General features: G+C 38.3%; 1 protein-coding gene across 2 annotated transcripts; it reads left to right on the top strand.

Moving 5' to 3' along the window:
* Positions 1–1,245: 1,245 nt before the first annotated feature.
* Positions 1,246–24,533, top strand: LOC136702458 (mucin-21). Of its 2 annotated transcripts, XM_066677524.1 has the most exons (6): positions 1,246–1,715; positions 9,874–9,897; positions 13,666–13,896; positions 17,304–17,819; positions 19,293–19,438; positions 21,629–24,533. In XM_066677524.1, the coding sequence occupies exons 1-6, from the start codon at positions 1,658–1,660 to the stop codon at positions 21,671–21,673; spliced, it is 1,020 nt and encodes a 339-aa protein (XP_066533621.1). In that variant the 5' UTR covers positions 1,246–1,657; the 3' UTR covers positions 21,674–24,533. The 2 variants fall into 2 exon arrangements, with proteins under 2 accessions (XP_066533621.1, XP_066533622.1); XM_066677525.1 differs by lacking the exon at positions 9,874–9,897.
* The last annotated feature ends 92 nt before the right edge of the window (positions 24,534–24,625 follow it).

The following is a 24,625-nucleotide window of genomic DNA, read 5'->3' as shown; positions in this document are numbered from 1 at the left end:
GACCTGGAACATGTCCTTCGCATTGAACCCTGGTATTTGTAGTCTTCTTGGTCTGGTTTGGTAGTCCCACGGAATCTATCTTACAGTGTAACGGCGCCCCCTTGTTTTTAAAATAGATATTCGTTTTTATGTGATTTGTTTATTAATATTAGGGTTCAATTACGCAGTTTAAAGAACCATACCCGATTTGTAATTATAATACATATAATAATATTATTATTTTTCTTTTTGTTGTTATTTTTATTATTAATACGATTATGTTGGTTGTGGGGTGGCACTGTGCAGGGAGTGTCGTTGTCACACAGCACCAGGTCCTGGGGTTGTGGGTTCAAGCCCCGGTCCGGGTGACTGTCTGTGAGGCGTTTGGTGTGGGTTTCCTCTCGGTGCTCTGGTTTACTCACATGGTCCAAAAACATGTTGGTAGGTGGAACTGACGACTGAAAAGTGTCCATGGGCGTGGGTGTGTTGTGTGTGAACCGCCCTGTTAAGGGCAGGCGACCCTCGCAGGGTGCGTTCCCACCTTGCGCCCAGTGATTCAGGGTGGGCTCTGGGCCCATCGTGACAATGAACGGGGTAAGCGCTTGAAGACAATGGACTGATTGATGTTGGTCGTGCATCAATAAACCTTTGTGTTGTGTGAACTTTAACTTGGACAACAGTTCAACTTTTGTTTTTCCCCACTAGGGAGGTACGCCCTGAATTTGTTGACTTAAGCCTGTTTTCTTATTTTTGTGCGGAAATCCAGTGTTCACTTTCAGTTCAAAGGATTTGTTCTTCAATTTCCTTGCATTGTACTTACCCCATTAATCTTACGGTTAATCTGTAAGATCAGAATGACTTTATGGCTTTTTATATCTATATTTTATATCCATATTTTGCATATATATATTTATATCTGGTATAAATCGTTGTCAGAGTTTAAATAAATAAATACATAAAATGTTTTCAATCAGCTGGAAATGTCAATTTATAAAAAAACCATGGCTTTTTCTGACCTGGGCTAAAATTACTTTATGTTGAATTTTTATTATATACTAGTTAATTATCACAAAACACCTCAACAACAATTCATATAAAATGTTTAATAATAAAATAAAAAATTAATAAATCTCGGCACTCTGGGTGTTGCTCCTGAGTTGTTTGTGGTTCTGAAGGCGTGTCCTGCTACAATCAACAGCCCACACCCACCCACCTCTCTTCAGCGCCTTGTCACTGGAGCTCAACCACTGTACTGTGTACGAGAGAGAGAGAGAGAGAGGGAGAGAGGGAGAGAGAGAGAGAGAGATAGCTAGCTGAAGGGAAGTGAGGAGCAGATGCTGACGATCTTTTATCTGAAGCGAAGCCTCTTGGAGAAGCCGAGTGCGCTGTAAGGTCCTCAACGATGGAGACAGTTGTCTTTGGGTCTTTTTTTATTTTGAACTGCTAAAAGGAGTGAAGGGTAAAACACGTGGCATATATGAGCTCAGAGAGAGAGAGAGGGAGTGGGAGTGAGAGATAGATAGACTTCAGTCAGAGAAACTGAATTTGGTCAGTGATAACAGCCACACTGAAGTTCGCAGCCTACTCAGAAACTTCCAGATAAACCACACTATGTTCGCTTTAGTTTAGACAGCTTTGATTCGAGTACTTTAACCTATTTTACAAAAAAGAAGAAACCATGAGGAGAACCGTTGATCTGTGCGTCCTGCTGCTCTTCAGCTGCTGTTTCACCAGAGGTAAGAGCTCGAGCGTGTGTAACACGACGACGTTATCTCTATTAAATATTTAATTTTCCCTGTTTTTAAGCTTTCAGTGTAATTAAATGGTTAAAAGACAAACAAAGTAATTTACTGAGGTCTGGTGTCAAATCCTGTTCACTGCAGAGAAGTTTGGAACCAGGAATCAAACGTCCGAAATGTTCATTGGCCTAAAAATGCTTTACAAAGGCCTGATGCCTGAGAAATTAAATGTTTTTTTTTGAAAGAAGGTTTGAGCGCTTAAAGGTAGTTTTAATAAGTGGAGTGGTGCAGGCGAGATGTTCCAGTGAAACTTATTACCCCTTCCAAAATACAAGAATATTTTAACATTGTCCATTGCAGAGAAAACCATATACCCAGTAAACATTTAGCCGTTGATTCAACGTTGAAATAACGTAACGACTGCCGTCTAATCAACGTTCTCTTAAGGTTGAAAATGAAAGTTGAAAAGACATTTTCAAAAGACATTGAAAGACGACTATTAGACGTATATTGACGTTATTAATGGGTCCCGAAATAAATTACTTGTATAAAACGCATTTTGGACGTCCACTGACGTTATCGATTGGTTACCACTTAACTAACTTATTAAGATGAATTTTGGACGTCCATTGATGTTTAAAATATGTCCTTGACGGACAGACTACTTTTAGACCTATTTTGAACATCCAGAGACGTTCCTTGTTTACTGGATAAGGTATACAGGTTAATTGGTAATTTGCATAGTAAATAAAATGGCCGGGGTTTTATATTTGTAAATGTTCTTATTGCCAGTATACAGACATCAAAGTCAGCAAACACACAAAAACTCTTAAATTGTGCAGAAAAAAAAGATTTGATTAATTTTACAGAGACACAGTACTTGAGCAGTTGTTTAAAGACTCATGTTATCACATGCTGTGCTTTTTTGCTTGGAAATTGCATTTTAAATCAGCAATGACATTTCATCCACCTTTCTTCTCATGGTATTTTTTTTTCTTTATTATTTGTTTTTCTGTCTTTCTGTTTTGCTTATACTCTCTCTATTTCTCTCTGAAATATATCTCACAAATTTTACTCAGATGTTCTCGAACAAACTTGGCTCAGAGCAGGTTATACATGACAGTAGAATAATGTTACAATATAGATCCCATTCAGTAGGATTCAGCTTATTTTTCCTCTCACTCACTTTCTCTGTCTGTGCCCACAGTATTCTCCCTGTCTTTTTAATTAATGGCATTTCCATAGGAAAGGAAACCAGATGACAGGGCTATGGAATTACGTTCTGATGTATTCAGAGAGAGCCCTGGCGAACTCCCTGCCTTAATTACAGCCTAACACTGCCACCACAAACATTCAGCTCTGTAGAGATGCCCACAAGACTGTAGGCCCAAAAAAAGACACTGCGAATCATAACCAGCAGAAGAGGGGCCTTTGAAAATATGACTTATCTGACCGGATCACCTTGCAGTTTATGCAGCCCTAGCTTTAATTGGCTGTATAAACTGGTTCATGTATGTGTACTTTGCATGTCATACATGGTCAGCTTGAATTTTGCTGCCATAGAACGGTATAATTTGCTGCCGTTGCGCTCAGCTGGCTTTCTGTTTGCTAACCTAAGCCCTTCTTGGAAGTATGGAGCAGATTTAAAACTCTCAGTGCAAATGCATCTGTGAGCACGTCAGTGTCAAAAGACTGGCAGGCTGTCAATCTTGATATGAGCTGAAGTCATAGACAGAAAAACCAGGAGACCATCTGTCTTCATCTTAATTATTCTGTCCTCTGGGGGCTCTTGGACTACATTATGCCACTATTATGATGTGTCAATCAACGTCCAGTGATGACGAAGTACTGTGCACTGGTGTCATGTGACATCATGTGGGGGTGAGAGTATCTGCGCCAACTCAGAGCCTGTTACTAGTGGGGGAAAATGACACTGAATCACATGATGGCCTTTTATGTTTTACTAGACACAAAGGGATTTTAGTGTTTGGTTTTCTTCTTTCCATACTCTTACTATATCTGTCACTCTCCCTAGAGCATGAGTACAAATGGGTAGTTCTGTTACCTCACTCACTCTAGGGACATTTTGGGGTGTGTTCTCATATAAAACCTCAGCACACACACTCATCTGTGGCATCTCTTTCATGACTTACTTGATATTTGTCTTTGTCACGCAATCCCACATACCCTTGCTTTGTAAATTCATTTATTCTGTGTAGTGATTTTTTTTTTTTTTTGGGGGTAATGTGACTGAATGGCTCACTTATCTCCTTGAAGTTTCAGCAGTGTGTGCATGGATGAGCAAGACTGTTCTGGACACGCTGCTGAATAATCACAGTTTATTTATAGAGCCAAACCTCCCTTTGTCACACACTGTGTCCTAGCTGACTGGCCACTGACATCTTGTTTCTCTCCCTCTCTCTTTCTGTGTCTTGCCTTCACTACTAAGAACCAACCCCATTACAGAATAATTGTCCCTTTTGAATCTGCTTCCTTTCTTGGTTTACAGTGTATCTGAGGAATACATTAAAAATCAAGTTTAAACAGTTTCCTTTTTAGCCTCAAATGTAGTCCATAAACCAAGACCTGTACAGTGTCTGATGGCAAGGACTTTTTTTAAAGCTAATGTAGCTAATAATTAATAGAATCATATTTCCACACATTAACTATGTATCGCACACTCACTTCAGTTTTTTAAGTAAAGTCAAATATATATTGCATGGATTAAAAGATCATTAACAGTCATAAGGAAGACATCTTGGTCATGTGCTATTTTTATAGATAGCAAAATAATTGAAGCCAAAAACTAGACCCAGTTTTAGTTGAATTAGACATACACATGACAAAATCATAATATTTGAGTTGGCTGCTTCCAGCCCTTGTTAAGCTCCAGTGCATGACTAAAAGTTCAAACTCAGGATATTTCTAGGTTGATTGACTACACCTGAGTGAGGGGAAAGTTGTAAAATTGGACAGAGTGGTCTTTTAGAAGTCTATGTAAGACTGCAATAACAAGTAGTGCAACAAATTTAAGAAAGCTATTTCTCAACTTAAAATAGTAAAGAAACTGAGTATATATTTATCTACACTACATAATATCAATAAAGGATTCAGAGAATCCAGAGGAATCTCTGTATGCAAAAGACAAGGCCCAAAATCATTATTAGCTGATCTTTGAGCCCTAAGGTGTCTCTTAATTAAAAACATATGGGTTTCTGTAGTAGAGGTAATTACATGGGCTTAGAGACGCTTCTCAAAACCATTGTCAGTGAACACAGTTCTTTGCTGCATTCACAACTGCAAGTTACACACTTTCAAGCAAAGAAGAAACTTAATATTAAAAGGATCTACGAATGCTACCTTTTATGGTGCTCATTAAAAAAAAAAGTGTCCTGTGATCTGACAAATCAAAATCTTTAAATTCTTTTTGTAAATCACAGCATGTCTCTTTAGTAAAAGGGTCCAGGAACTAGTCCAGACCTGTCACCCACTGAAAACAGCTAGTACATTATCAACAGACACCCTGAGCTGTTGAGCAGCTGAAATCCAATATCAAGCAAAAAATGGGATGACATTTCACATTTAAATCTACATTGATTGGTCTCCTCAGTTCCCAATTGCTTATAGATTGTTGTTAAAATGAGAGGTGATGCAACACTCATAACCATGCCCCTGCCCCAGTTTGTTGCTGGCATCAAATTCAAAATGGGCAAATATATGAAAAACAATGAACAGGAATACTTGATACACACAACCTGTTTATTGGGAAAGTCCCACACTTTACTAAAGTGTCCGAATCATTGGTCGTATTTGACCAATTTTCTGATATGTTTAGGAAATGCTGATGTGGCTTTTAGTTCCATGTTGCAGGTCTCTGCCCATTTTAAAGAGACAGAAATCTAGTCTTGTATGCGTGTCATATGTTGCCACAGTGGCTGATCAGAAAATGAGCCTGTGTCTAATTCTAAATGAGGCTGGTTTATATATTTGTACGGAAAGACTAAAGCCCTTAGCGGGTTTAGTTTAAACTGTCATTTCCTTCAGCTGAGACATAATGCCAGAGCTGGCAGTATATGCAGTGCTGAGAGTTCATAATAATCTGACTATAAACATGAAACATACCTAACTCATACTAACAGAACTCAGTCATTTACATTTATCTTCTTTCTGTTTACATAGTTTCTTTGAGAATGGACTAATGTCATTTTCTGGTTGGTTTATGTATGTGAGGCACATTTATTGGAGCCAGTGCACATAGCTGAGCCAGCTTTGTCAGTATTACTGTGCAGAAATGATCAGCAATCGAGGGCTAAGTGGAAAATGCCATAGGCACTGGGAGACTGCTGACAGTGTGTCTCTGCCTGGGTAAGCAGTTTCTTGCCTTTGTCATATGAAACAGATTGTTACAAACTCTTTTCTAGCTTGAATGGCTTTATATGTAACTGGTGTATTTGCAAAGATTTAGTCTTGCTTGATATACTATTAGTATTTTTTTGTTTGTTTTTTCCTGGACTGTTTGCAATTTCAAGATTTCAAACTCTGTTTTGCAAGTGTGCATTGGTGTTTTGATGTGTAATCAGTCCTCAAATACAACATGAATGATGGATGAAGCAAAACATTAGAACCAGACACAGATGCTGTGAATAATGTTGATATTCCCATAACAACAGCACATGCTGAGGTCAACAGTTGGTTTGGATGATGGACAGGTGGGTCTAAGGAGGGACAAATCCTAAACAGGCAACAGTGTTGTTGTTTTTTGTGCCCAAGGCTCATCGGTGTGTGAGGGCAGTAGAGGTTCTCCTATCTTCATTAAAAAACGAGGGCTACTATGACACAAGTCAGAAAATGTGTTGCCCTTTTAACTCTTTTAACCCTTGTCCACTGTTAAAATTACGTACAGTAGACGTGAGCATCAGACGTGGTCCTTGGAGCAGAGGAAGAAAGTTGTCTGATCTTGCTTTTTCTTTTACATCATGTGGACAAACGGTTATGTGTGTGGCATTTATCTAGGGAAGTGCAGACACCAGAATGCCTTATGTGAAGCAGACTGGTGGCTGGAGGGTGTATGATGCTCTGAGCAGGGCTCTACTGGGAAATCCTGGGTGTGGGCATTGATGAGGACATGTGTTTTCACACACAGCATGTATGGCAGGCGGTCTTAATATTTTGAACATTGGTATATGTAAAGGTTCTTCAAAAATCACCTGGGAATCACTGGTAAAAATCACAACTATATATAGGTGTGTCTTATTAAGTAATGAACTGCATAGAAATCATACATTTGCAGTGCGCTAGGTGTTATTAGCACTTAATTGAATCAAGACATTTTAATCACATGAAATATCAAAGATCAAACCTTGAATCAGTGAACTTTGTGTTCATTGTGTAATGTATGTATTCACTTGCATTGAAGCATATATTTGGAACCCCTAAACTAAGCTAATAATATTTAGAACTAAATGTCTGACAGTTAGTCTGTGTGTGTGTCCTGCCTATTTCCTTAAGCTATTGTTTAGAGTCAAGAAACGAAACAAAAGAAAAAAAGAAAGTCAACACTTCTCTGTTTGGGTCAGTAATTTGTCATTTTGCTTTCACCTATGCAGTGGCTTTTTCCTCCTAGTGTCTCATACTTGTTTGAGCTCATCAGATCAGAGGCTGTTGGTTTTCTCTTTGAACTACCTTCAAAGCTGCGATTAGCAAAACCATGTGGCTAGGTTAAAAGCACAAGCCTTTTCAAAGTTGCTTGCATCCAGGTGTGTGTGTGTGTGTGTGTGTGTGTGGGACAGAGCGAGAGATAATGGCTGGGATGATACAAGAAGTGCTCTTGTGGTCCTGCTCCTACGCCACTTCTCATATGCTGACGTAATTCAACTCTACTGACGCAGATTAAACAATAGCTGATCCCTCGACTCCATTAACCCTCGCCTCTCTTTCACTCGGTTTTTTTTAACACAGCTGTCCCTGGTGTCTGTGTAACCAGTGTTCTGCTAAATGAAAATAACATTTTTAAGTTGGTAAAAGCTGTTAATATAGGCATTTCACTAGGTTTTGAGACTCAGTGCCAGTCTGCCCCACTGTTGACACAGAATTATACACAACAGCAGTGGGGATATAAAACAGACTCTACATGAAAATGGTGTCATAGGACCCACACGCCCAAGATCATTAAAATATTATCCAGCTTTTGTTTAGCACAAAAAGCAAGATTCTTTTTCACTTTATATCTTGATGTATATCCAGGGAATGCAGTCATAGCCGGTTAGCATGTTAGGGATGAACAGAGGACACACAGACAGATGAGCTTTCTCTCACTCAAACTGTTTCTTTCCTCATGCTGTTTTGCTCATTAACAACTGATCAATAACACTAAGCTGTACATGCATACATCATTGCTTAAATGTTGCACATTATTGTAGTTGCACTACAGTGCACACTGCACTACTTTCTTTTAGTTCTTTTTATACATGGCACAGTCTTTAATTATATGTAATTTTGTATATTGTATAGTCTTTAAATTTTAGATAACTGTATATTTGTACTAGAGAGACACCATCAACTGGAACCAAATTCCTTTTGTGTGTAACATACTTGGCCAAATAGATCTGACTCATATTCTCAAACAGAAAAACAATACAGAGGGCTAATTTATGTGGGTAGGACAAGCTGCATCAACCTTGTGATTAATGAGGGTTCAGCATTTGTAGCATTCACATGATAACATCAAAGAGGAAAAAAAATTAGAAGATACAATTGGTTTCAATTCAATAATTATTCACTGGACATAATTTAGAATGCCTGCGTAAAGAGATTTTGCTTTCCCAGGGCTTTGATTTGTAAACGTTTTGCCCAAGAAAGCATAACTCGGGTACAATTTCTTAACACATATTCACAGCAAGAGTAATATATCATATTAATCAAATCTGTTTTAAATATAAATCCAGTATCATGAATCTAAACAAATCATGAGTAGAGATTATCGCTGCACCCCTAGTGTTGAATCATGATTTGTTCAGTTTGTATGTGGTAAGTCCTCATTGACCCCACACTGGCCTATTTAACTTTTTGCCTTTTTAGTTGCTGAACTGTCCCTCTCTGGATATTTATAACCAGGACCTTTTATAACCTTTTGAGATAAATTGTTTTGTGTGATATTGTTAACACATGGAAACATCCATATAACATTAGAACCAACATATCTTACTGCTGAATCAATTAACACAGATGTTACATGACCGCTAAAAGAGAGTGAGATGACAGGCCAGGAGAAGGAAACTTGTTGAGGAGCTGTAAAGAGCACAAGGAATCCAATGAGCATCAGTGAATATGAAAAGGGCAGAGGTGAACACCAGCGTGCTAGGAGAACCTTTTCTGCTCTGTCTTATGAGCTCCAGCTTATACCAACGGGAGTTCTGGGTAAATGCCACTGTGTGCTACTCAAACATTTGTTCAAATGTAAATATGTTGCAGATTCCTTCTTATATATTTTCTGAAATGATTGCAATTTTTTTTAAATGTTCTTTGAGAGACTGCTGTTCTAGCTGTTATGAAGGTTATGATCATTTGAAAAATATTTATTGTTTCATCAGTAAATATATTAAACTAGCAGTATCTATAATCACAATTTGTGGTATTTGTATTAGTTTTCAGTTTTTCTTAGTGGTAGTTGCCTCATGTCTTCATCAAACCATAAAGTATATTAACTAATAATCATGGGTACCATAAAAGACTTTTTCAGATGATAAACCAGATAATATTCAATGACATATTAAAGATTCAGACAGCCAATAACAGGGCTGTATTAAACTAAAATACTGTTTTAAACAGTATTAAAGCTGTATAAAACAGCTTGCTTTTATACAACTACATTTCCAGAAAAGTTGGGTTGCTTTGGAAGCTGCCATAAAAACAAGAATCAGTGATCTGATCATTCTTTTGAAAATGTATTAAACTGACAAATTTAAAGAAAAGGTTTCCAATGTTTTCACAGATCAACCCGATTCTGTAAACATACATGAACAACATTTGAGTTTAATGCTGTCAACATAGTTGGGAGAGAAGCATGCTTACCTTTTTAATTTATTGTTATTTTGGGAACTGACGATACTGATTCTACAATTTATGGTTGCATGCTCTTCTTCATGGAGCGCCATAGGAGACGGATCTGAGCTGCAGGCAGGTCAGTCAAGCATAGTCATTAGTCATTATTCATTATTTCATAGTCACATTGTGTAACTGAAATCACGCTGTTGTAACACGTGGCACTGTCTTGCTGAATTATCTAAACTCATTTGTGCATGGAGTTACTGCATGGCTTTCTCCTTGCATAATTCAGGTTGCATGTCTTGACGAAGCGCTTTTCTCCTGTGACTCCTGTGGCCATATTAATCACAGTAGCATAAACATTTCTCATGCAGTGCTACCTGAGGGCTCAAAGGTCACGTTCATTCAACAGTAATGTCCAGCTTTGCCCTACACAGAATGAAAAACCTATATATTTGCACACTTGCATTGAAAAATGTTCTTTTTCAACTGTTTCACCATTCCCTTATCAAATGTAGTAAAAGGTTTAAATTAAACTAAAATGGTGTTATTGGAATATTCTTTCAACTTTTTACCCTTATTTTGCCCTTTCCCAATCTATTAGGAATGTGTTACAAATTCAGTATTTGTTAATATTTACACAATGCAAACAAATTAGTCAGTAAAAAAGAATGGAAATTATTTCTTTGGGATGCTGTCAGTTAAATAAATGTTCCAGATGATTAACAAATCACAATTATATCCCTTTTCTGGATTTTTTTGTGCATGGTTTTGCATTGCTACTATAAGGGCATGCTGTACATGAGCACACCTTTCTACAATGGTAACATTTCACCCGATATTAGAATTGGCAAAGAAAAAATATGATGCAGGATCAACTTAAATATAGACTGCAGCAAACTCAAATGCTGATGTGTTCTTGAAAATCCTGTCCACATGCCCAACACCTCAACCCCCACTTAATTGCTCTTGATAAATGCTGGCCTTGTGTACAGCGGCAGTGATATGCGAGCTGCATTAAGCCAGTGTTTGCGTTAGGTTGGTGTAAGCTGTGGTTTTCCTGGTTGCAGGGGGCTCTCAGGCTGGGTTGATCAGGCTGGGGCATGGAGAGATGGGCAGTAGTTCTGGAGAACAGGGCCATTATTGTGGGGCTTACCCTGAGGAGCTGTGTTCTGCTCCCAGGGTGTGGTGGAGGGGACCGTACACAAAACTCCCTCAGGAAACTGACCTACAAGTGCAAGTGTGTGTGATAGAGAGAAAGAGAAAATGGCTTAAGGTAGCTTCCAGGAATGGGAGAGAGAAAGAGAAAGAGCGAGAGAATGAAAGAGATTGAGTCACCTTGGATTCTGGCAGGTAGGTGTAATATAGTATGCCTTTTCCATTCAATGCTCATGTCCAATAGATAGTTCAGTGTAGCTTTGTTCCTCTCTATTTAGGAATGAAAAGGAATCTCTCTCTCTCTGTGTGTGTGTGTGTGTGTGTGTGTGTGTGTGGTGTGTGTGTGTGTGTGTGTGTGTGTGTGTGTGTGTGTGAGAGATGAGGATTTTTATCAGAGTGACATGCCTCTTTGTATCAATAACAATAATAACATTAACATGGAGTAGAGAGAGAGAGAGAGAGAGAGAGAGAGGAGAGAGAGAGAGAGAGAGAGAGAGGAGAGAGAGAGAGAGAGAGAGAGAGAGAGAGAGAGAGAGAGAGAGAGAGAGAGAGAGAGGAGAGAGAGAGAGAGAGAGAGAGGAGAGAGAGAGAGAGAAGAGAGAGAGAGAGAGGAGAGAGAGAGAGAGAGAGAGAGAGAGAGAGAGAGAGAGAGAGAGAGAGAGAGAGAGGTTATGTGAAGGGAGGATAAGTAAAGAGGGAGAAAGCCAGAAATGGAGAGCGAGCTGATAAGGAGAACAACTGCTGAAAGATGACTATACACATGATGATGACTAGTGTTATTTTTATTTATTTATTTTTTTAAATCACAGATAGCTGTCCAAGTCCCATAATGATATTGGATTAAAAAAAAAATCTCAAATACAGCCAGAGACAGATTTCACAAGCCAAATTCCTGGTTATGGCATAAGGTTGGACAGTACAACAATAATACTGTATACCATGATAATATTTTGAGACAGTTTGAAGGTATGAAAAATGTGGATACCGTCCATCCCTATTATGGCAAGAATATCTGAAGGCTTTATTTGGATTCTGTATCGCACGGTATACACTCAAACTACTGCTTTGTTGTTTTGGTCTTTAATACTTTGTTGTTTAAAATCTTCTAGTCACTTAATGGAGTCACAAGCCACCTATTTTTGACTGATATTTTTACAAGCAGACCTGGTGGAAACATACAGTACAGTGGTAATTACACGTTACTGGTGTCTCGCAAGCATTTTTTTTTTTTTAAGATTATGAAAACTAGTGTACAACACAGTAACATTTCAGTTTGGCAAATGCTTGCAGTTGTGACCATCAGATGGCCTGTGTGCCTCTTAGGGCTAAAAGACAGTTTCCCTTCTTCTAAATAGTGGGTCACTGGACATACTGGTAAATGATGACTTGCATTTGAAATACTTTCTCATCCTCCCCTTTGGCGATAATGCTTGTTTGGTGGTGTTATGACTTGATATGGTTAGTCATAATCACTTGCAAATTGAGACAAGCTTACAAGAAATATAAAGAGAAAGGAATGCTAATGATAATCTTCAGAGCATGAGCAACAAGCACAGTTTGACTCCCCGATTACAGTTCTAGCGTGACGAAACCTTGAAACTTCCAGGTAAGAGATTAGTATATTTTAGAAAGTTATTTTTTAGGCTGAGCTACGAGGTTCAGCTGAGAGAATTCAGTGTCATCATGGCCAAACCCACTGTAGCTAGCGATGAAGGTTCCAGCTACTGGCCACTAAAACTGCTGCTAATTACAATGACTGTCAACCTGTTGTAGCCCTGTAACTCGGTGCTGCTCACTGTGCCTCCTTACACATGGCATTACTCAGAATTAAATCTTAGTATTAAACTCATAAGGAGATACTACCTCATCAGCTAGACCCTCTTTCATAGGTTCATGTGTCACTTATTATGTTTTTTTGTGTGGTACACACACATTACAGTAGGACAGCGATGGTATGTATGCCCGTAAGAGATGTTGGTCAGCACCCAGCTGAGGTTTTAATGTTGCCCAAACACATTTTCTCATTTTTTATTTATGATGGACAGATAGAGCTCATTTCCATACAGAAAATCCAGACTGTCCTGAATAATGCATGCTAGTGCCATCTTTTAACAGCACCTCTCCCAGTCTTCCATTGTGTCCTACTACTCTCTCATGTTCTCATACATCATTTCTTTTTTTTCTTACACAAACACACAAACATCCGTCCATTACTTTGTCTCTGGATCTTCTCTCTGTGAGTGTCTGCCACACACAAACATATGTTGGCATATAATAAGCTCCAGTGCAAAGGTTTATGTGCAGGAAGTCATCTGTATTGTACTCTGTGTGAAAGTAATTGGATACAGAGTAGTATATCACTTATAACTTAATCGAAATCACTCTTCTTATACACTTTTCTATCACTTATACATATGCATTCAGAAGTTAATTTCCCTTTAACTTTCTGGAAAGTATTTACTGTAGATGGTGACATATTTCTGTGATAATTTACTGGCCAATAATGTTGAAGTACATTTTCACAAGCCCAGACCATGAATACGTTTATCAATGCATCAATAAGTATTACAGGCCTAATGGTCCTTTAGCATATGATTCATTTAAAAAAAAACAACTTTTTATTTGCATCTTATTTATTTATTTAAATGTTTTGTTAATAATGGTTAAGAGTTAAATGATTAAGACCTGAATACCTACATTAATTAATCATTGTTTTGACTTGGGTTTGCTTTCTTCCCCTCTCTAGGTGACCATTCCAAAGAATCCTTCACTACTTCTCACGGTAGCCCATCAGAAACCTCCACTCTCTCTATACACATCTCTTCTACAACAGAGTCCAACTCCAACTCCATTACAAACTCTTCAGCTCCTCTTCTCAACAGCAACTCAGATGTGCACAACGTTTCACCTGGTCCTTCTGCTAATGGTGCTCTCAGCCAGAGTGGAAATGACACCACAGACAGCATAACTGCTTCAGGTGAGGCTTTCTCGGGCAGCAGTATTTTACTTATTGAGACTGCACGCTGGAAAAAGCACATGTCACAGCATGCAAAACATGTAGTAACATTACCTCTGCAACTATGTCCCTGTGAGAGGTATGATGCAGATGACATATGCTTGATGTTTGCTGTTCATTTAAAACCTTAGAAGCCTTTCTTTTAATTGTGATTGCACTGTCATCAAGGGATGAGATGGTCAGTTGGACATCTGTCATAACTAGATGATTTTTAGGCCCAATTATGTGATTAGCAATTGGCAGACATTCCATTGTTATTAAGGTGTGACAGATTTCATTGTGTTCCAAAAGGACATTTTTATATAGATCTGACTATAATCATCACTATCTGACTTTGAAATCAAAGTAGGGACAAAGTGAAAAAAACTTGGAACACCCTTAACCTTATATGAAGATGATGCTTCAGAGTACATCCTGCAACACAGTACAGAGAGGATCAGAAGCAGAATCAGTAAACACTAATGTTCTGCATGAGCCCAGCAGGAACAGAAAAGTTTAAGGAATGTGAAAAGGACAACTTTTGGGGGGACATCTATGGGGAGACGTACATTCTTCAAGGTTTTGCTGTGTTTTTTTCATGAGTACTTTTGCAGTAGTATACAAGACACCTCTTTAAATCTTGGAATCCCCTATTACGATTTCAGAAAATACATATTTAGTCATGGAAAGATGACTAAATTTATATGGAACCTATACCAACAAAAATAAATCAAGCAAGATTGGACCAATATTGTAGTGAAACATTTTTCTAGCTGACAGTGGTGCATCCAAGGTTTGTGTTTTTTTTTTTTGCTTTTACTGTTTTGATGAACAGGTCAATACAGACAGATCCGGTCCAGTTTAGATTTGTTGAATTCATGTGATGACATGGTGATACATTTTAGCTCACGGATTTATGAAGCAGTAGGTCATGCTCTACTCCAGACTGAATGCCATGCCAAGCAGGGAAATCAAAGCAGCTAGAAAGACCTTGACTGTTCAGCTGTAGACCAGAGTGACTTAAATATGCTTTAGGATGCTGGCACCCTGCAGTTTTATGTCTATCTCTGTTTCTGGTTCACTCTCTCTCTCTCTTATTCTCTTTCCAACTCCTCTGCCAATTAGGCACACCATGGTACTGCCAGACCAATGGTAATACAGACCCACTTCACACAGGGGTCAGAGATCAGGTTTATTTTTAACTGACAGTCTGGAAGATCTCAGCTGTGTGCCAGAGTCTAAGTTGGCACCTCCTATGCCCGCTCACTAGTGCAGAGTACATTGGAGGGAAAAAAAGGACACAGAAATAAGAAAAGGCCCAAATTAAAGGCCAGAGACTGTCTGCACAGTGTTGCAGCTGTGTGGAAACCAGGGTGTCCTCTACTGTTATTGCTCAAGCCACTGATGCAACTTTACAAGTCACTGTTGCTGTGGTCTGTGTCGATGTGATTATGCAAGTGAGGCTACGGTGTATACAGAAGCATTTTGTTGAACTACAAATGTCAAGATTTGTTTTAACAAATGATTAAGGCATTATAAGTTTGATACACCTAAGCTTAAATATATATATATATATATATATATATATATATATATATATATATATATATATATATATATATATATATATATGTGTGTGTGTGTGTGTATGAATTATATCATTGATTCATTGTTAGTTACTGGGTTTAAATACAAACCCAGTTTCTGGAAAGTGTGTGGGTTTTTTATTTTGTAGGCTGTAAAAAAAACATGAATCTGATTTGTTAATCGTGTTGAATCTTCATTTTAACTGACAGATGTATGAAGAAAATATTTCCAAAGTCATGGCTCATAACATATTGCCAAACATGATGTGAAAACTAGCAAACAGTTCCAAAAAGAAATACAAATACATACATCAATCTATATGCAAAAAGTTCCACTTGCAATATTGCAACAGTTTGTATTAGTTTATATCCTCAGTTCACAAATGACAATTGGAAATGTGATGTAAGTTGGTAAACAGTGGTAAAACTGCTTCTTTCCCATCTATTTTGCAGGCATCACATTCTAATTTTGTTCTAATCTGATACAATCCCTAATGGTTTTATTGCTGCTCCTGCTGTTGTTGTTGTTATTATTTATGGCCTTATGTGCATGGCTTTTTAGGGTCATGTTTGGCTGTGTCTCTGCCCTCCATGTTATGCTGATTTGTGAGTTTCCTGTCTGCTGTATTTGTGAAACAATGGCTTCAAACAAGCCTAGCTGCACAGAATTACATTAGAGAAAGGGAGAAAACTTGGCTGGAGGTGGGGGTGACAGGAAAGAGACAGCGTGATTAAATGTAATGTGAGATTTGACAGGAAGGTGAGGAAGCTTGGAAGCTGATGACGCTTCTAGTGCTTCTGTTCATGTGCGAATGCGGAGAAACACCTCAACACTGTTCACACACTCCCCAAACAGCTGCTGCCTCTGAGGCGTGCGCAACACACATACACACTGAACCTTTTAATGTGTGTAAATGCATGCACTAACATAGCATGAAAGTGGGAGAGACCTTATTAACACTTTTTTTTTTAGAACACATTTTCTCTCCAATATAATCATTGCCAATTCAATATGTTAACACACCACCTTTTTTTTCTCCCTCACTCTCTCTCTCTCTCTCACACACACACAGACACAGACAATGCTTTTGCCAAGAAACGTAAGGCCAGCAAACATTTTTTCAAACTGCTGTTAACACAACACCACTGGACAGCTGAACGTGTCTGGAGGAGAACACAAACTTCCCAAATCTGTTATGCCAGCTAAACAGACACCCACATTTGCTAGTATGGCAGTTGTTTGATGGGGGATTTGGAGAGCCATCATATCTAGCATCAGAGAGCAAGGCTAGTTGTGGTTTTTTGGACTCCTGAGTTGAATTATACAGCAAATTTTGTAAAAGACATTGTACTATCTTCAACCCTTCCATATCTGACTGTTTCATGACTTTCTTAATTTGCCATCTGAAAATATGTGTGAAGGGAACACAACACACACAAGCAGCATTTTCTAAAATCTACTGTTCATACACTAAAAAAAGGTTTGTGTTGTATAAAAAATAAGAGCTAATTTGATGCTTGCCCATTACTGAGCATAGTACATTGTGTTTAAATGCAGATCCCAGCACACAGGCTAATGCTAAGAATAGAAACCCGCCCAAGCTAACGTTATCATCTATACTCTTACAGTTTGCTAATACTATAGTGTAACTCTAATGGGTTCATCAATTTCCAATCTAAGGTAATGGTCTCATTTCCTGTGTAATACATTTTGTTAATAGCTGTAGTCCAGCACTAATGCTGTTGCTGATTGATTTCTTATCTAAACTAATGTGTTTTTTGGATGTGATTCTTCTCATAAAGCCTCTACTACAGCAGTTGCTGACAAGAAAGAAGACTCAAACACGACAGTAAATGGTACAGATGTTCCAGGAAACCACTCAGAGAGCCAAGATGGAACTGACCTTTCAGCAGGACTTGACATAACTCTCTCCACCAAAATGGCACCCACCAGTACCTCCTTGCTAGGAACACAACTGCCTGAGGCAAAGCCCCAATCCAACACATCAGCATCTACCATCCTGCCTCAGACACTTTCTGCCTCTACCCCCTTGGCCCAGAACACCTCTGTGAGTCATGGGTCAGCAACCACCAGTCCAGAAACAACAACCCCTAAAAACATGTCAGTATCTTCAACAGCTACAACCAATCAAACAACATCTCAAAGCCAACAGAAATCTTCCACAACTGTTATTGAACAGCTTCACACAACCACCATCACCATTAAGACAACAGAGGCCAGCAACTCGCATGGCAGTACTCCAGTCCAGGCTAAAGCTCGTGCAGACACCCCCTCAGAGCTGAATGTTGGAGATGATGGTGAGTTAGTCTTTATTTCCACAGAAATGGCACAATTAAAGTATTTGTTATTAAAATAAAAATATATGAAAGTAATAGTTGTGCCACATATTACTTCTAAGATAAATGTAAAGAATTTATCTTTTTTTAAAACAAACCTATATATGCAGACACCCCTTTTACTCAGCAAATTTATCTACTTTAAGGGAACCTGAAAATAGCTTACATACACACAGCTTGTAATGGAGCCATAAGTCAAAGGTCACCATAAGTGGTGCTAAACACTGGCAATATTAATTCTAAGAACATTTGAATGAGCAGGAGTCTTTAAATTCTTGGACACAAGGGTCTGGATTGTTGAAAATATTTTTAGCCTAATCTTGGAATAAAATGCAGTGGCACTGGTGTTTCACCATTTAAAAATCCAGTTTAATATAGGCATAACATACAAAACTAAAGAATCAAACATTGTTTGGGGTAAGCGATGTGCCTGAACGAGTTTAACATAAGCACACTTCTTAGAATAATGGCATTACAGATTTGGTTTGTGGAGCTGTGAGTTTTTATATTGAGATAGTTGCCATGTCGTTGTGTGTGCACGACTGTTTGTTTTAATATGATGCGTCATCTGGACTGTTATTCTCTGCCCTGTTATCAAAATGCAGCTGTACACATCTCACACACACACACGCACACAGTTTGCACATCTGCCTCTTTGTGTAATTGAGAGTCAGCTGTCCAAAACCTACAACAGGCACTTAGTAAAAACTGAATAGGGCCCATGCAGAGCCCAGACTTCTGATTGTCTGTGTGTGTGTGGGTATGTATGTGGAGAACAAGAGCGTGATTATACCTTTGGAAGCTCTGAGGCTGGCCAGGGGCAGGGACAACTTTACTCTGACAAAACAAAACAGAGGAAGCTTTGTGCCACTGCTAGCCCTGTGTGTCAATATAGTGCATGCGCGTACACACTAACTTATAAACATACACTGTGCACTGCACTTCCTGGTATCACAGATTAAATTTGCTTGGTATCTTTCAGCAGCAGTTCATCTGTGAATATATCTCAGATTTACACAACTGACACTCCACAAATGAAGTCAGTGAGCAAAAGCCAGTGTGCTCTGCTGTGTTTCATTGGCATTATGAGGTTAATGGAGCTAATGGATTCTGGTACGTTAGTCTCATAGCTCCCGTGCAAAATTACAGAATCAAACTTACTGCATACAGAGAGGAATGATAAACATTTGGGGTTATTATTCATTTAATGAACACTAAATGGCTAAAAGCTTATAGGAACTCTTCTGAAATAAAGGGTATATACAGTCATATTTTTATTTTAGGATAAGTAATACATTAAATTAATAACATAATACAATTAGTATATTTAAATGCATTATTTGGAATTCCATATTAGTTAAATACAAAACTTGTCTTTCATTTTTGTCTCATTCTCCTCACTTTTCCCTGCTTTTTCATTGTTGGGATCTTCAGAGTCCAGTGTTTCCATGGATCCCCTCTTGGCCGGCCTGGTGTCTGTGTTTGTGGTGACAGCTGCTATTGTCTCACTTCTAATATTCCTGAAATTCAGACGCCGCAACGAACGTCCGGAATTCAGACGACTGCAAGATCTCCCCATGGTGAGCCTCTGTCTTCGATGCTGAGCCAGAACTGATTTGCTGTAAGGGAGGTAAATTCTGCCAAAATTAAAATTGAAATGGAAACAATAAAATTAACATGCAAATACCGTTTTGCCATTTCTTTTTCCAAACGTGTGCGCAAATATCATGACAAATTTAAAAATGAAAGGAAATAACTTAATTTGCAATTTCATTTTTCACTCAAGCATGGGTCAGCACTGAAAATTACAATTAAAAAAGCTGTCTGTCATTTCAGTTTCAAAACTATGCTGGTATTTCATGGTCAAATCTAAAATGAAATTCTAATGAGGAAAAGAAAATTCAAGCACCACTTTGGCTTTGCTTTTCTTCATGAACTGGATAAAGAAAGTCAAAACTAAATATGTATTTAGCTTTTCATTTTCAACTGCAGTATTCAACAAATGTGACAAAATTAAAATGATAAATGGAAAATAAGATTCCGTTTTCACTGACTAATCGAAAATGAAAACGAAAAGCACCACCTACTGCTTATTTCTTTTTCATTGTCCACTTTGCTTTTTCATTTTCATTTTCAGGCTGAACAACATGCAAATATATGCTGATTAGCAGTGGGCGGGGCTACCCTCCCTGCTTCTCGTATAACCCTCTCGGAGCTGCTGGGCGAAGCCTCGGCGATACGAGTGCCTGGTCACAGCAGTCAGCCGCGAGGGTCTTCACCCAGCGAACGAAGTACAGACCCCCCCCCCCCCCCCGCAATATGTTGCCAACCGCTCCATTAAAATACAGAAAAGTCCTGTATGTGGACAATAAACGACACGTTCCGTATTGAACAGACACTGGATGCGTTTGTGAGGTTAGATTGTTAAGATGTACTATTTGTTTGAGAAACTCTCCCTCAGTCGGAGGGAGGGGCAGGTACTTCACGGCTCCCGAACAGAGAATGCGCTTCTCATTGAACTAATGTTCTACCAGGACACGGTGCTAACAGTTTAGTTCTATGGAATCAGAGCTGTAAGTTCCCAGTGTTTCAGCTCTGACCCGCTGCTCTCAGCAACGCTGCAAAACAGCCCCCTGTAGGAGGAACTGTGCCTCCATTGGCTGCAGTACTGAATGATGGACAGATAACTCTGGCTGCTCATTGGCTAAATAAAGGTGACTGACATTAATAACTAGGAGTGTAATGGCTAACATCCAACGAGAAGCGCATTCTCTGTTTGGGAGCCGGGAATTACCTGCTCTTCCCTCCGACTTCGTCCAGCAGCTCCGTTATACAGAAAGGATATAATCAGGATATATTTGCATGTTGTTCAGCCTGAAAACGAAAAGCGGAAAAAGAAAAAGAAATCGGCAGTAGGCGGTGGGGATTACTCAGTAAAAACGCCTACAGAGCTTAAAATGGAATCTTAAAGCATCACTTTTATTTTTCCATTTATCATTTTCATTTTAATTTTGTCACATTTGTTGAATACTGCAGTTGAAAATGAAAAGCTAAATACATATTTAGTTTTGACTTTCTTTATCCAGTTCATGAAGAAAAGCAAAGCCAAAGTGGTGCTTGAATTTTCTTTTCCTCATTAGAATTTCATTTTAGATTTGACCATGAAATACCAGCATAGTTTTGAAACTGAAATGAGACAGCTTTTTTAATTGTAATTTTCAGTGCTGACCCATGCTTGAGTGAAAAATGAAATTGCAAATTAAGTTATTTCCTTTCATTTTTAAATTTGTCATGATATTTGCGCACACGTTTGGAAAAAGAAATGGCAAAATGGTATTTGCATGTTAATTTTATTGTTTTAATTTCAATTTTAATTTTGGCAGAATTTACCTCCCTTAGCCGTGTAACCTACGTTCTGTAGTTAAAGGATACACACCTGTATTGGTGTTGGATCTGAAATGGTCAGTTACTGCAGACAGCAGTTTTAATTTGTTTAATTAAAGCTTTAGTGAAAAACACGGGTAGATGTGTAGCTCATTTATAACAGACCCCAATAGACATGTCTATCTTCCAGTTGATGTCTGTTATTTTAATTTTGTAAGAACTTCCTTCATTCTGTATTCAAATATTAATTTTATTCTCTATGCTCTACTGCATTTTCACTTGACTGCATGCTTATGTATGCTTTTAATTACTTTTTACAGGCTATAATAATTTCAGAACAAATTAATGTTACATTTATGGTTATGATTCTTTGTCTCTTTTTACAGGATGATATGATGGAAGACACCCCTCTCTCTATGTACACTTACTAAGTGGGTGAGAGAAAACTCGGAATGGACTCTGAATGGGACACAGGCCTCCTTTAAGCTCCCCTGCCCCAACTCTAACCATTCCTTTATTCAAACAGAGAAGTTTTGTTGTTTAGGGGCCACCGTTTTAACCAGTCCATTTTTTTTGTCCCGTTCTTCTTTCTGAAGGGTTTCTGAAGTTTGCATACACAGGGTGTCTCAAACACCTGGGCCAAAAGTTAAATAGTTGATATTTTTATTTCATTTATGGAAAGATAATGAAGATAAATGAAAGAGAAAAGGCATACACCTTTTAAAATCCCTCACAGTGAGGGTAAATGATTCTGCTTAAAGCCCCACCCTCCAACTGGGGTACTTTCCTGGCCACAATGCCGTTAGATTAGCAGCATTTATGTGATGAGTCAAACCTGTTTTTAAATTATAAATATAAATAATTAGGGGTAAACCAAATCTAAGTCCAAAGGAGCATTGTGCCTTTACCACATATAAAAGAAGCTCCTGGATTGATAAAAGTGGAATCTGTGTGATGAAACTATTCTATTTTAGAGCTGTTTTTTTTTCCTGCTTTTCATAATGTGTATGTGCGAGTGTGTGTTTTCTTGTTGCTGTCGGTGTGGCTTTTATACACAACTGGTCTGGTAGGAGATGTAGTGCTGTCTTTGAACTGTTCTGTTTGAATAGATTGTTGGAGCAGCCAAGAATTGATTGTATTTTTATTTATACCATAGACCAGTTTGAAATATTTCAGGCATGTGAGGTCACAGCCTACAATTCATGTTTGTTCACTTACATCATCAAAGGCTTTAAAACTTGTCATTAGACATTAGATCAATTTGAAAGATGTTTGGAGAAGTGTAAACATTTAATGCCCTCATGTTTGGGAGAGAGGTAGAAGTTTAATGCCTTCAAATTAAAACTATAGATTAAGACTCTTTAAAATTTAGTGACTTGTGCAGATATTGGAAACATTTTCTGACTTCTGTTTTGTTTGGCACCATGGACAAATATAACCAGCCATTATTTCTGTTTAATTTTGACCTTAAGTAGCCAAGTCTTGCTTGTGTGTCCTGACTTCCATTCCTCTCTCTCCTGTGACTTTAGAACAACTAGTTAGCACTACTTAGTGTAAAATTATGGACCAGTAAGTCTTAGGATATAATAAGCTTAGCGATGTAAACTGCTCTGAATATACAGACCTTAGAGTGTCTTGTGTGTCAGTGATTACAAAGCCCTGCTAATTCAAGGTCCAGATCTGCCATAGATCTGTTCGTGTAATTACCACTCGGACAAAGCCACCGGAAATTTTCTTTACATTCAAAATGATGTAAGTGAAAACACAGAAGCTGTAGAAGCCTCATTGCCTAACATTGGAAGCTTCAATGATGTTGAGGTAGTTAAAAGTAAAGTGGTTTTTAAGATCACAGTGTAAATGTTTAATGGATATGTGCAAGTTTGAAAGTGCAAGGAAAGCGTTTTTTCACCCCCTCTAGCTGACCCTCCTGTCAGGCAGACTACATGTTAATCAGGTACTTTTTCCCCCAGTACCATTTGAGTCAGAATTAAGGAACTTGGATTCAAGCACAACCACAAAACCTAGCATTTGTTCCAGAAACATTAAGTGTAAAATCCCCCAGTTTCCTGTCAGTTTCCTGTAGCATTCACCGGTGGCTTGCTGTATGTTAGAGTTGTTTGCTTGCACTTTATTGTGTGGTGGTGTGGGAGTGATCATGATTGTTTCCTACGGAAGGTTTCTGGGTTTTACTTTTTTAAGTAGTGTTGTCTTTTGATTTATCTTCTGGGTGAAAAATAATTCCTCTCTCATCATACTCTTGTAAAAGCCACTTGCATATCAGTAAAAGGCAGATACGCTGCTTCATATGCTTTTGGAGCACTCCCATTAAACGTGCTTGCTCATAGTTTCCTTCACAAAGCCTGGATCAGGTACAAGCTAGTCACTTGTTCCCTGCTGCAAGCTGATTCTCAAATAAAATCATCCATCATTACATTTCACTCATGATTCACTACAGTGTGTGGAATGTGGTCACATGTCTTAACCATGGATTTCAATACAAGTCTATGCCTGCACAAGAACATGGAAGTGGAGACATTCTCTCCACTTAGGACTTGGTTGTCAATCAATCGTGTGGCAGAGTGGATTGACTTTGACAACCGACTGACCTTTACATGCCACGCTGAACATTTACAAGATCATGAGTATTCCTTTGTCTGCCTCTTTCACTCTCTCTCTCTCCATGTTAGTCACGTCTTAGTGCTGGGTTTATTCTACGTCTATTGCACGGTCGAAGATGCTGAAACTAAAGTGTAACAGGATGCCGCAGTTGCAGCTGGTAAACAATGCTTGCTCAAGGCTTGTAAGTGCCCACTGTATTTAGAATTTTTTGCCATTTTGTGAAAAGGTGAAAAGCCATATACATAACTGTATTTCATTTTGTCACATGTGCTATTTTTTGACATAATCAAGGATTGAAACCGTTGGCCTAATAGCATTTAAGTGTGACATTTTCATGTGTTCAATCTTAAAGCTTGTATTTCAGCCCACGTCTTTATTTAAACATTGAAAACATTTTAACAGTTGTCATTTAGCAGGAAACGGCTGTATCAAAAAAAAGATTTCTGTATGGGTTTTCACGTCTGTGAGCCACTGAATTCAGGAACTGTAAATTAAGTCTGAGACTCTTGTTTAAATTCACTCTGTGAGATGAACACAGGCATTCTTTTTGTCTTTGTGGTTTGTTGCTTCAGGTGAAATGTGCCAAAAGTGCTGTTTTTGTATGATGATAGCTTTTTTGCATTGTTTTTATTTCCTTTTTAATTTTTGTTTTTAATTATTAAAAATCTTTACAACCCATAGTTTTCTGACAATATTCTTTTGAATTTTGCTAGTTTTAAATCTTGCAGTTTGCTTATTTCTTAAATGTATCTTGTTAGACCCCT

The sequence above is a fragment of the Hoplias malabaricus genome, chromosome 7, assembly GCF_029633855.1.
Source record: "Hoplias malabaricus isolate fHopMal1 chromosome 7, fHopMal1.hap1, whole genome shotgun sequence".
NCBI lineage: Eukaryota > Metazoa > Chordata > Actinopteri > Characiformes > Erythrinidae > Hoplias > Hoplias malabaricus.
Note: the sequence above shows the minus strand (reverse complement) of the source record. Positions and strands in the feature narration are given on the sequence as shown.

Bases quoted from the DNA above. Each gene is read 5' to 3' on its own strand.
- LOC136702458 (XM_066677524.1), top strand. From the start codon at position 1,658: ATGAGGAGAACCGTTGATCTGTGCGTCCTGCTGCTCTTCAGCTGCTGT. The intron at 9,898-13,665 runs GTCAGTCAAGCA...TCCCCTCTCTAG, and splicing joins CGGATCTGAGCTGCAGGCAG to GTGACCATTCCAAAGAATCC. The intron at 13,897-17,303 runs GTGAGGCTTTCT...CTTCTCATAAAG, and splicing joins AGACAGCATAACTGCTTCAG to CCTCTACTACAGCAGTTGCT.